Genomic DNA, 13,669 nt, shown 5'->3' on the forward strand with positions numbered 1-13,669 from the left:
CGAGACCCAACCAAACAACGTCATCTGCAACTGGAGATAACTCATCTTCTCAAGATTCAAGCGATAGAGATGGTGCCCGAGCATGCCAAGGGCACAGGGTTCTATTCCATTGTGTTCCTAGTGCCGAAGTCATCAGGGGGCTTCAGGACTATCCTAAACCTGAAACTCCTGAATACTTTCATTCGGTATCGCAGATTTCGCATGCACTCCCTACAATCGATCTTGGCCTCTGTTCGGCACAACGATCTCCTCGCCTCTATCGACCTCAAAGAGGCTTACCTGCATGTTCCGGTTTGGCCAGCACATCGTCGATACCTCAGGTTTTGTCTCAACGGGGTCCACTACCAGTATCGGGCCATGCCGTTCGGCCTATCTTCGGCTAACCGTACATTTACAAAGCTGATGGACATTCTGACAGCACATCTAAGGGCCCAGTCCATAAGAGTTATGGCATACTTGGACGACATAATCGTTATGTCCAAGTCTATGGTTCAAGCGCAACAACATCTGGCGCTCACACGGGAAACTCTGGAGAGACACGGGTACACGGTCAACGTGGAGAAGAGCCATCTTCATCCCACCACTTCAATCCAACACCTCGGTTCCATCATAGACACCGTAGAGGACACGGTCTCGCTAACACCAGAAAGGGTCCTCAATATACGAAGATTGGTAACCAGCCTTCGTCGACAAAGGCAAATACCGTTGGCAACATTGTCCAAGGTACTAGGGACTATGGTCTCATCCATAGGGATTGTGCCATGGGCTCGCCATCACATGAGGGGCCTCCAATGGTTTCTCCTTCCGGCCCAGAGGGACAAGGTGAGTCACTCCCACCGAAAGGTGCGACTCCCAGCTTCAGTCAAACAGTCGCTGGCTTGGTGGTTGTCCCCAGCTTTGATCCAGGGTTCTCCTCTTCACAGCCACGAGCGGGTGATCATCACAACAGACGCGAGCTTGTCGGGCTGGGGCGCCCATATGGGGCCTCATATAGCTCAGGGCTTGTGGTCTCAGGAGGACTTAACCCAGGTCAATATCAACGTTCTCGAACTCAGAGCGGTTTTCTTAGCCCTTCTGGCCTTCGCTCCCTGGGTTCAGGACAGGCATGTCCTGGTTCTGACGGACAACGTGGCCACAAAAGCCCACCTGAACCATCAAGGAGGTACGAGATCTCATCGCCTCATGGCTCAAGCCACGGACCTCTTCGATTGGGCCGAATCTCATCTGGCCTCTCTGACGGCGGAGCATATTGCCGGGACCAACAATGTGCAGGCGGACTGGCTGAGCAGGTCCACTCTGGATCCTTCGGAGTGGCGCCTGGACCCTGCACTTTTCAAGCAGATAGTACTACGATTTGGTCTTCCATTGGTGGACCTCTTCGCAACCCCAGCAAACACCCAATTGCAGAGGTTTTTCTCCCGGTTTCCGACGCCAGGGGCGGAAGGGGTCAACGCTCTGTGGTCACCATGGCCCCAGGGGTTACTGTATGCCTTTCCCCCAACGTGTCTTATTCAAAGGATTTTAGACAAGACAATTCGGGAGGGGGCAGAGATAATAATGGTAGCTCCCTATTGGCCGAGACGGCCTTGGTTTGCAGACCTAGTAGCCCTGTCGGTGTCTCCCCCGTGGAGGATTCCAGATCCCGAGGTAGCGTTAGTTCAGGGGTCAGTTTGCCATCCGGAACCTCAGTGGTTCAAACTGACCGCCTGGCACTTGAAAGGGCGGGTCTGAGACAGCAAGCCTTGCCAGACGAGGTTATTTCCACCATTCAGGCAGCACGTCGCCCATCAACGGTAAGACTCTACCAGGCCACTTGGGCGGCTTTCTGTAAGTTTTGTTCGGATCACCACCTTAATCCGGGGGAGGCTTCGGTCGTGTCAATCTTACGATTCCTACAGTCAGGGGTAGAGAAAGGGTTAGCCCCGAATACCTTGAAAAGGCATTTAGCTGCTCTGGCAACCATCATCCGGGTACCCCACGCTCGCTCCCTGGCACAAGATCCTTGGATTAGGGATTTTATTAAGGGCGCGATTAACATCCATGCGCCTCCAGTGCATAGGTTCCCGACGTGGGACCTTTCCCTGGTACTCAAGGCGTTGACAGCCCCTCCTTTCGAGCCGATGAGGACGATTCCACTACGATTGCTCTCCTTAAAGACTGCCTTTTTAGTGGCAATTACGTCGGCACGCAGAGTGTCGGAGCTGTCAGCCTTGTCTACGCGTGCAGATTTATGTGTATTCCACCCTGATCGGGTAGTTTTGAGGCTAGACCCTACATTTATCCCCAAGGTCAATTCTGGGTTTCATAGGGCTCAAGAGTTAGTGTTGCCAGACTTTTGCACACATGGACAGCACCCTCTCGAGCTGAGATGGCACAAGGTGGATGTTCGGAGGGCCTTGAAAATCTACATCAGACGGACTGGACATTTCAGGAAATCTGAGCGGCTGTTTGTGTCCTTTGGTCAGCGATCAATGGGTCTGGCAGTGTCAGCTAGATCCATCAGTCGCTGGCTGAAAGACTGTATTGAGGAAGCTTACAAAGCCCGGTCACAGGTACCACCAACCGGGGTGACAGCGCATTCCACTAGAAGTGCAGCCACTTCGGTGGCTTGGAGTACTCAGGCATCCATAGAGGACATTTGCAGGGCGGCTACGTGGGCGTCTCCTACCACCTTTATACGCCATTACAAACTGGACTCAATAGCTTCGGCGGAAGCTTCGTTTGGGAGACGGGTTTTGCAGCAAGTGTGTTCAACTCCTGCGACCGTAGCTCAGCCTTTTCCCTCCCATGGGCAGTAATCTTTGGCATATCCCATGTTGGACTCTCCTTCCAGATGCAGTGGAGAAGAACCGTTGTACATACCTGAACGGTCTTCTCGATGCACTGGAAGGAGAGTCCAAACCCACCCGGCATGGTTGTTTCGCCAGGTCGCCGGAGTTTGGGAGACAAGTTAAACAGTTATGAGGTTATATGGTTATTGTTCAATAAACAGGTTTTCCTTAAACTGGCTTCGTTTTTAAAACTGAGGTATTGGGGGCTGCTAAGGGGCGGTGACTACCTCATATTTAAATATTTAAATTAACTCAGTCTCTACCAATAAGATTGGTGAATTACCCATGTTGGACTCTCCTTCCAGTGCATCGAGAAGACCGTTCAGGTATGTACAACGGTTCTTATCTACTATTTAAACTGTGTGTGTATGTACACACACACACACACACAGCTCTTCTAAAATTATACACATTCAACCTCATTTACTGCGATAGGAAAAACATGCCCAGAGCCCGGAAGGGGAAAAAAAAAGAAATAAATTCAACATTTTTCTATTGGTTCTGCGTACCTGACCGTACCCGTAGGAGCCCATCACTTGAGCCTGTTGCAAGAAAGGTCCCATCAGCTGGTATCTGATAGGCAAATGCAGCCCTGGGAGAAGGGCTGTGGAGGTTGCAGCCATGTCTAATTTCATGGGCTGCAGATGTCTTGGCAACCACTGTATGGACAATGGGACCTTGCTTGATGGAGGGGGTGGGAAGTGTACTTCCGCGATATGAAGGGTTTCAATTCAATGCATCCGAATAAGGAATCCCTTGCAACAATGGTCCCCTTACCCTGGAACATTTTTAAACCCAAGGGAGCCAAGGTCCAGGCAGGGGTTTACCCAACACATTAAATCACAAGTGTGGCATTATATGAACCCATCCATTGGGGCAAACCATGGCATGAAGTGTGAAATTTAAAAAAAAATCCTACTGGTTTGTGGGCGTGGCTTGGTGGCAGGGGAAGGATACTGCAAAACCCCCATTCCTTCCCCACTCCTGGGGGAAGGATATTGATATTGAGCTTCGGTGGCGCAGTGGTTAGAGTGCAGTAGGGCAATCTGCTTCTGCTGATGGCTGGCTGTAGTTCACCAGTTCAAGTCTCACCAGGCTCAAGGTTGATTCAGCCTTCTGTCCTTCCGAGGTGGGTCAAATGAGGAGCCAGACTGTTGGGGGCATTAAGCTGATTCTGTAAACTGCTTAGAGAGGGCTGTGAAAGCACTATGAAGCAGTATATAAGTCTAAAAAAAACAAAAACAAAATTATATTATTATTATTATTATTATGTCAATACAACACAGCAAATGAGATCACTATGCTGGATTTCGTATTTCATCACCAGTCGGGCGCTTCCCAAGCACCTAGGACTGTGTGATGTAGCGGCGTATTATGTTTGCCGATCCCAGTAAATATTATTATTATTATTATTATTATTATTATTATTATTATTATTATTTATTAGACTTGTATGCCGTCCCTCTCCGAGGACCCGGGGCGGCTCACAACAGACAATACAAAACAATATGAATACAAATCCAATAGTTAAAACAGTAAGCTAAAATCCCATTATGTTAAAAAAACAGTCAGTCTACTCAATCACATCCATACATAACATTTAATGGTCAGAGATGAAGGGAGCATGGTCTAGCTGCCCCATGCCTGGCGACATAGATGGGTCTTAAGGGACTTGTGAAAAGCGAGGAGGGTGGGGACAATACGAATCTCTGGGCGGAGCTTATTCCAAAGGCTGCCACAGAGAAGGCTCTTCCCCAAGCCCCACCAGCCGACATTGTCTGGTCGACGGGACCTGGAGAAGACTGACTCTGTGGGACCTTATCGGCCGCTGGGATATGTGCGGCAGAAGGCGGTCCCATAAGTAATCTGGTCCAGTGCCATGTAGGGCTTTTAGGTCATCACCAACACTTTGAATTGTGTCCGGAAACCAATCAGCAGCCAATCCCCATTCCCAGCCCACTCTGGGCCCAACCAGAGGTGATATTTGCCAGTTCACTGAACTACTCAAAATTTCTACTACCGGTTCTCCAGAACCTGATCTGCAAGTGGAGCCAAGCCCACATGAAGAGCAGCACCAGCTCACTTCCTCTGAGGAAAGTACCAGCCCTTCTTCCAGCCAAGGAGTTCACGGGCATCTAACTTTCCTCCCTTCTCCTTCTGTTTCAGCAAGCAAAGGGGCTTAGCAACCCTGAAACAAAGGGACATGGATGGTTTCGGAGATCTCTTTCCCTGAACCGCGTGAAGCCAGACTGACTTTTGAGGGTGCACACTGAGTCAGAACCCTGAAAAACCAGACTCCAGAGGGTTTCTTTCCCAAAATAAAATAAAGCAAACCTTATAGCAGATTTTGAATGTGAGATGCTTTTCTGGATTTACAAGTGCATGAATAAAGCCACCTACGGAGAACTTGGGGACAGTGGCCTTCCAGATCATTCCTCCTCTTAGCTACAGGTCACATGCCCTGGTTAAAGCCGCATTGAACAGAGAGACCACTTATTATTTATTAGATTAGATTACTTAGGGACTTTGTGGCTTCAGCTGATGGTCACGTGGGGTCAGTGCCTCTCCTTGGAAGTTGAGAGTTGGCTGTGCCTCAAAAGTTTATAGCCGAAACTGTTAATTTGGGGTCTTGTTTGGATAAAATTAGTTTTTATTTATAGTTTGTGTTGGAAGGGACCCTGTGGGTTTTCTAGTCCAACTTCCCACTGGTGCAGGAGACCCTATACCATCCCAGACATATGGCAGTCCAGTCTCCTCTTGATGGTCTCCAGTGTTGGGGCGTTCACAACCTCTGCAGGCAGGCCGTTCCCCTGGTTGATCGCTCTCATCATCAGAAAGTTCTTCCTTATTTCTAGGTTGAATCTCTCCTTGGTCAGCTTCCATCCTTTGCTCCTGGTCTGGCCCTCTGGTGCCTTGGAAAACAGTGTGACCCTCTCCTCACTGTAGCCCTACAAGTATTTGAAGACTGCTATCATGTCCCCTCCAGACCTCCTCTTTGCTAGACTATCCATGCCCAATTCCTGCAACCTTTCCTCGTATGTTTTGGTTTCTAGTCTCCTTATCATTCTGGTTGCCCTCTTTTGTACTTTTTCCTGAGTTTCAATGTCTTTTTTGTAGTGTGGAGCCCAAAATTGAATACAGTACTCTAGGTGTGGTCTGACAAGGGCATTATAAAGTGGTATTAGTACCTCTTTGGTCTTAGATGGTATGCCTCTGTTGATGCAGCTCAAAATTGTGTTGCCTTTTTTAGCCACTGCTGCACATGTTGCTGGCTCATGTTTAGTTGGGCTGTCCACCAAGACTCCCAGATTTCTCTCACAGTCACTTGTGGTGAGCGTGGTTTCACTCAGTATGTTTTGGAAGGAAAATTACATAATAATAACAACACAGTTGGAAGGGACCTTGGAGGTCTTCTAGTCCAACCCCCTGCTTAGGCAGGAAACCCTGTACTACTTCAGAAAAATGGGTATCCAACATCTTAAAAACTTCCAGTGTTGGAGTATTCACAACTTCTGGAGGCAGGCTCTTCCACGGATTCATTCATTGTTCTGTCAGGAATTTTCTCCTGAGTTCTAAGTTGCGTCTCTCCTTGTTTAATTTCCACACATTGCTTCTTGTCTTATCCTCAGGTGCTTTGGAGAATAGTTTGACTCGCCTCAGATAATTTAAGTAACTAATTTATTTATTTATTTCATAGACCAAATTTTTAATGAAGGAACCCAACACCAACACCAACACCATTGATGGTGTCCCGCCTTACCAATGTGAAAATCTGGCTGCCTTAACCTGGTACAGCCTCAGAGACTACCTGGCCCAGCCACGATGGTGGGTTCTCCCATCTCCTTAGACCCCTGGGCCTTGTGAGGCCCTGAAAATCTTGGTTAAAACACCCCCAGAAGTTGCTACACAAAGGCTATTTCAATTTGGCAGGGGGGAAACCCCCTATGCAGTATATTAACTGTACTATTTCATTTTACTTACATGCGATTCAGATGGAAATTAGATGCAATCACTTTGATATTTACTGTGGCAAACCCCCAGGGCCTGCAGCCTTCAACTTTTCACTCCCAGCTCATACTTTGCACGGCCCTGGGGGGCAGAGAATGGAGACCCTCCTTGGCAAGTGCCTGGGGACTGTGCATTTGTGAAAGTGGGTCCATACGAACATTTTGGGACCCTTCCCTCCTCTGTTGTTTTTCTAGGCTGCCCCACTGAGAATGACACAAAAAGGACAGCCAGCGAGGAGCCTCTCCTGGGGGGGGGGGAGGTTCATTGGATCCCCCTCCTTGGGGAGAGAGAAGCATCACCCTCGCACTCTTTCTGCGGAGGTGGCATTCTGCTGGGGAGGATGGGAGCTGGAGTGTAGGAACATCCTATGAAGGTTGCCCCAAATCAGCAAGAACCTTAATGGCAGTACCGTTAAGGACTAATCAAGTGGGCAAAACTGCAGACATTTCCACGAGTAGCATTCCCTTCAACAGAGGCAAATCAAATATCAAGTGTTTCCAATCCCTGGAGAGTAGCAGAGGTTCTCCCCGAAGTGTCTACCAAAGTCTCCAGTGTCCCTGCTTGTTGTGAAGTCACGATGTGTGTGTGCTGCCTGCTTCAACTCCAGATGTGCTCCGAAAAGCAGGTACAACCAGGGGATGAACTTTCAGTTGGCATTCGGAGTCCTGGCTGTTACTTCCACCATTCCTGTTGCCATTTGAGACCTTCTTTGCTTGGCTGCTGGTGCTTTGTTTGCAGCTCCTGCTCTTCTTCACCTTTTCTGCCCCAGGAAGACCCCATCAGGGCTGTTTCTAGAGCCCACACTGTCAGGACTCTATCTGCAGTAGGACTGGGTCATGTGTGAGTTGTCTGACTGCACTGGATGGTTCTATGGATTTAAAAAAACAACCCCAACACTATTCTGGACCTCATCCCCCCAAAATCTGTCATAATAAAATGGCCAACGTTTAAGTTGCCACAAGTTTCTCAATAGCTGGGATCACCTGTCCCTCTAAACACAGTCAGTCCAGAGGGAGATTGTGATCCCACTGTGTAGAGCGCTGGTGAGACCACATTTGGAATATTGTGTTCAGTTCTGGAGACCTCACCTACAAAAAGAGATGGATGAAATTGAACGGGTCCAAAGACGAATTACAAAAATGGTGGAAGGTCTTAAGCATAAAACGTATCAGGAAAGACTTCATGAACTCAATCTGTATTGTCTGGAGGACAGAAGGAAAAGGGGAGACATGATCGAAACATTTAAATACGTTAAAGGGTTAAATAAGTTTCGGGACGGAAGTGTTTTTAATAGGAAAATGAACACAAGACTTTCATTGATTTATTTTATTCCTATATCTTTTCATCTATTCTTTCATTGATATATTTTACTATGAGTATACCCTCTGTAACCTTTATTATGTTTTGGACAAAACAAACAAACAAACAAACAAGATCAGAAGCAACGTGAGAAAATATTATTTGACTGAAGGAGTAGTAGATGCTTGGAACAAACTTCCAGCAGACGTGGTTGGTAAATGCACAGGAACTGAATTGAAACATGCCTGATGGGATAAACATAGATCCACCCTAAGATCAAATACAGGAAATAGTATAAGGTCAGACTAGATGGACCTGGAGGTCTTTTTCTGCCGTCAATCTTTTATGTTTCTATGTCCAAAGCCAATCAAATTTCCCTCTCTTGGCAGCAGATCACAGTGTTCATTTGAACAAGGACCCTTCACCCTGGCAGGCTTTAGCAGTGAATGCCAGAACAAGATCACTTGAAGTGTTTGTTTATTTATTTGTTTGTTTATCAAAACATGTACAAGATAGCAGGTATTGGTATAAACATAAACATTAGCAAAGTAAAATTAGGACAATCAGCCAGTAGGACAGGGATGGTAAGCATGTTGGTGTGCTTATGCACGCCCCTTACAGACCTCTTAGGAATGGGGTGAGGTCAACTGTAGACAGTCTAAGGTTAAAGATTTGGGGATTTTGGGAAGAAACCACAGAGTCAGGTAGGGCATTCCAGGCATTGATCACTCTGTTGCTGAAGTCGTATTTTCTGCAGTCGAGTTTGGAGCAGTTTACATTAAGTTTGAATCTATTGGGTGTTCGTGTATTGTTGTGGTTGAAGCCAAAGTATTTATTGACAGGTAGGACATTGTGGCAGATGATCTTATGTACTACATTTAGATCAGATCCAAGGCAACGTAATTCTAAGCTATCTATGCCCAGAGTTTCAAGTCTGGTGGAATAAGAGATTCTGTTGTGAGCAGAGGAGTGGAGGACGCTTCTTTCTGGATTCTCTCAATTATACTAATGTCTGGTATGCAGTGCGGGTTCCAGACAAGTGAACTGTATTCGAGAATTGGTCTAGCAAATGTATAGTATCAGTTTATAAGGCCTTGGTTAGACCACAATAGGAATCAGCTGTAGGCTATGAGCCGGAACCCTAAATTGCGCTCGTAAGTTCTTGCGGGGTCAGTGCGATTTTGCAGCTGCACCTGTGGAGGTAGCAAAATCACGCATGGAGCCGCAGGTGTGCCTGTTTCGGTGAGGGTTTTTTGCTTCTGCACATGCCAAAACATGGGCGCAATTTAACATTTCAGCTCGTAGCCCACCGCTGCTTGGAATACTGCATCCAGTTTTAATCACAACAATATAAAAAATAAGTTGACACTCTGGAAAGGGTACAGAGAAGAGCAACCAAGATGAGTAGGAGACTGGAGGCTAGAGGGTTGCAGGAATTGGATAGGTCTAGTCCAGGGGTAGGCCAATTTGGCTCTTCTATAACATGTGTACTTCAATTCCCAGAATTCCTGAGCTAGCGTGATTGGCTCAGGAATTCTGGGAGTCGAAGTCCACATGTCATAGAAGAGCCAACTTGGCCTACCCCTGGTCTAGTCTAATGAAAAGAAGGACTAGAGGAGACATGATAGCACTATTCCAACATTTGAGGGGCTTCTACAGTGATGAAAGGGTGAACCTATTTTTCAAAATGCCAGAAGGCAAAAGATGAAGCAATGGATGAAAACCAATAAAAGAGAGAAGCTACCTAGAACTAAGGAGAAATTTCCCAACAGTGAGAACAATTGCTCAGTGGAGCAGCTTGCCTCCAGAAGATGTGGGTGCTCCATCACTTAAGAAGAGACAGCGCAGTCACTGGTCTGGAATGATATAGGGCAGTGTTTCTCAACTTTGGCGGTTTGAAGATGGGTGGACTTCAACTCCCAGAATTCCCCAGCCAGCAACGCTGGCTGGGGAATTCTGGGAGTTGAAGTCTACCCATCTTCAAACCACCAAGGTTGAGAAACACTGATATAGGGTCTCCTGCTTGTGCAGATTAGAAAATCTCCAAGGTCCCTTCCAACTCTGTAATTCTTTTTTTTTTGCAAAGATTTTTTTTTTCACTCCAATCACTTTTGCAAAATAATCTACCATCAATCTTAAAATACAATACAATGATTACATTTTTTTGAATTTGGTATTCGTAATCCATCCAATGCAACCACCTTTACATTTGACATCTGGACAAAAAAAATAATTATTCAAATTTCTTATATGCATTTAAAAAACTATTAACTAATACAGTTTTTAAAGGCTGCTTCTTTTCTAATTACATCTAATCACTTAGGCCGTCGTGCTTCAGACTTCTCCATATATATTTCTTACCATTACTTTTATTGTAGGTGGCCTTTAAAAAAACTCTGTAATTCTGTTGGCCTTGTATGGCTCCATCCATTTTTCCTGGAGAGCTGACCGAGCTGTTTGAGGCTTAGATACTACTTGCCAAGTGATCGGATCTGGTTTCTCAGAGAACAAGGCAACCTGATTCATCCTAGGCTCCTAACTGCGGATTGGGGTTAATCCGTGCTCTTGGCCCAGTGCCCTTTGTACTGTCTCATCTGCACAAACGTGCTACAACATCCTAAGATGACCCAGCTGAGCAGGGGGTCTGAGTATCAAATTATGGCTCTGGAAAAGGGGAACCGTGGAACAAGCAGAGAAAAGCAGTTTGTGATCTTTGTGAAGATTTCACATTTGGCCCCAATTTGATGCTTTGCTGGTGGTGAAATCAGCTCCAACTTAACTGCTTCCCAGGACTCTTGCTGGGCATTGCAGGAATATCCAGCAGGGAGCATCCTGCAATTCTAGACGGCCTTTGAGAGTCAGGAATGTTCCCCACGGATGAGCCTGCAACAATATCTTCCTTATGGCCCAGCTGTCAAGCCGGTGCAGAAGTTGATGAGAAATCAACAGCTTGCCACTCTATCTTTAGAAGGTATGATGCTGATGGGAAATTGGGAGGGGTGATTTTCATGTGGGAACAGATGCAGCCGCAAAGCATTCTTTCGAGTGGTTCAAGGCCATCCTATGCCCACTCACCTGGGTGGAAGTGGAAGGAGGGCTGGCACAACCTGAGTGGGCAATGTGACAGGTTATTGGGTGGGGGACAAGCAGGGGTGGGTTGCTGCTCAGACATGGGAGCGGGATGACACAGTGGGGTAGCAAAAATGGAGCTCCACCCCAGAGCACCCAATTTGCACTGAAAGATGTTGAAAGAAAATGCAGGGCGCCCTGCATAAGCCACGCCCACAGTGTGGTAGTAAAAAGTTTGGTAGCCCTTCACTGGGCACAAGGGATGGGAACTTCCAACTGGGTGGGAAACTCAGATTCAAGTTTTCCAGTGGTGGTGCCAGGGTGGCTTCGGCAATAAATCAAAACTTTGTGAAGCACTTTGACTCAGACTCTGATTTAGCTTGGATGCTGCCTGGAACCTTGACATCAGCAGGCTTATTTATGGTGATGAAAATAGGAAGATGGAGTTGCATCTGGGCTCTTTGTTGAAGCTCCTCTGGATGGAGGAACACCATCCATGAAAGAGGAGGTTCCCTCTGCAGTGGGCAGGTCCAGGCCACAGAATGTATGTTCTGGAAATCAAGACCAACTTCACCGCTTAGCCTTGCTTTCTCTTTTCCAGCTCATACTTCTTCCATGGAGAGGGATGCAGAAGATGATGGTGAGATCCTGGTGGAAGTGAGATGTTGGTCCTACCTTCCCGAGTATCATCTGGGCTCTCCCCCCAGTCCAGAGAGGAAGCACTATGGAGGTCAGCAGGAACGAAGGAGGAGGTAGATACTCAGGAATGGTCCTTCAGGGTGGATGGGAGATGGTGGGAGGGCTGCGGCCACAGAAACCAAGGCCTTGCCTGGGGGGGGGCAGAGGGTATCTGGGGAGCTGGACGATGCCTGCCTAGCAAAGACGGGATGGGAGCATTTTTCCTGAACTGCAGACATCCATCCATCCATCCATTCATTCATTCATTTGATTTCTATGCTACTCCTCTCTGAAGACTCAGGGCAGCTTACAACATATAATAAAAAACAATAAAATACAATGACAAATCCAATTAATTTACTAAATAACTAAGCTAAAATTGTGAGCCGCCTCGAGTCTTCGGAGAAGGGTGGCATACAAGTCCAATAACAACAACAACAACAACAATAATAAAATCCCTAATATTTTTAAAAATCAATTGTACACATTCAGACCTCAGTCATACATAACATTCATCGGCCAGGGGGCCTGAGATCTAATGGCCCCAAGCCTGGCACCATAAATGAGTCTTCACACTCTTGTGGAAGGTAAGGGGCAATACGAATCTCTGGGGGGAGCTGATTCCAGAGGGCCGGGGCCCTCACCGAGAAGGCTGTTCCCCTTGGCCCCGCCAAGTGACATTGTCTGGTTGACGGGACCCGGAGAAGGCGACTCTGTGGGCCCTAACCGGTCGCTGAGTGTCATATGGCAGAAGGCGGTCCCACAAATAATCTGGCACTTACAATCTTCTTGCACTTCCCCTTCAAGGAAGGACCCAAACAGCATTGGGCAGAGCTGGGAGGTTCCTTGGGAAGACCCATGTGGCTAGTGCTGAAGATGCTGGGCTAGGAGCAGGGAGGGCCGGGTTCTAGTCCTCCTCAGTGCTAGAAGCTCCCTGAGTGACTTCGGGGTGGGCCTCCTTCTCAATCCAGGATGGACCTGGGTACTGGATCTGGCTCTTCCTTTGGCCCGCTCAGCCCCAGCGCTTTCCCCAGAGAGCTTCCATGGGGCCAAATCAGGGGTGGGCAGCAGACAGGACAGGGTAGAACACAGTTCCACCAGCAGAAATGAATATGCGTGTGCAGCTCCATTTGATTGGCGGCTGTCACTTCCTGGATTACCAGTCTCGGCTCAGCTCTCCTTTTTTTCCCTCCTGCTGCTGTGGCGTCTGCACTTCTCGCTTTTTTCCTCTTTCCTCCTTCCTTGCCTAGGATGAGCTTCCCTCTCTCCTGCCAGGCTCCCCTCCAGCCTCATGCGGCCACCTCCTGAGTCCAGGAAGGAAAAAAGAGGGGAAAAGCAAGGAGCCCACAGCAGCAGCAGCGGCAGCAGAGAGAAAAGGGAGAGCTGAGCCAAGTTGAGCTGAGCCATGTCGAAGTGGTCTGGGCTGCGGTCTTCTTCCCCTTGCGAAGCCCTTGCTCCACTTGCAACTGAGATGAAAAAGTGTCATGCAGCAATAATAACCTTGTAACTCTCCCTCAGCTTTCCAATATTTTTAAATCCCCCCCCCTCTGGTACTCCTCCCCCTCCTCGGAAAGCGTCAGGGAGACCAGCACCAGCAGGAGTTGCCGGGGGCCCTTTTCCTCCCTCCTCTTTTCTCAACAGCTGATTGGCACCCGTTTGCCTAGCTACCCAGCCTGAGGTGGGGGGCGACGCAGGAAGGAGAGCACCGAAAACGCAAAGCAAATTGTTACCCCAGCGAGTGACACTGATGACGTTGTAAGTCGAAGACTTAACAGTTCACTTGA

At 47.8% G+C, this 13,669-nt stretch overlaps 1 protein-coding gene across 1 annotated transcript in view; it reads left to right on the top strand.

The window, feature by feature from the left end:
• LOC139172502 (cyclic nucleotide-gated channel beta-1-like) overlaps positions 1-13,669 on the top strand; it is a 43,000-nt gene that overhangs the window by 21,651 nt on the left and 7,680 nt on the right. Inside the window, exon 14 of the mRNA XM_070761651.1 lies at positions 11,809-11,959. Within this exon, the coding sequence (XP_070617752.1) occupies positions 11,809-11,959 (151 nt within the window). The remainder of the gene's footprint in view (positions 1-11,808; positions 11,960-13,669) is intronic.

Source organism: Erythrolamprus reginae, chromosome 9, assembly GCF_031021105.1.
Source record: "Erythrolamprus reginae isolate rEryReg1 chromosome 9, rEryReg1.hap1, whole genome shotgun sequence".
NCBI classification, from domain to species: Eukaryota; Metazoa; Chordata; class Lepidosauria; order Squamata; family Dipsadidae; genus Erythrolamprus; species Erythrolamprus reginae.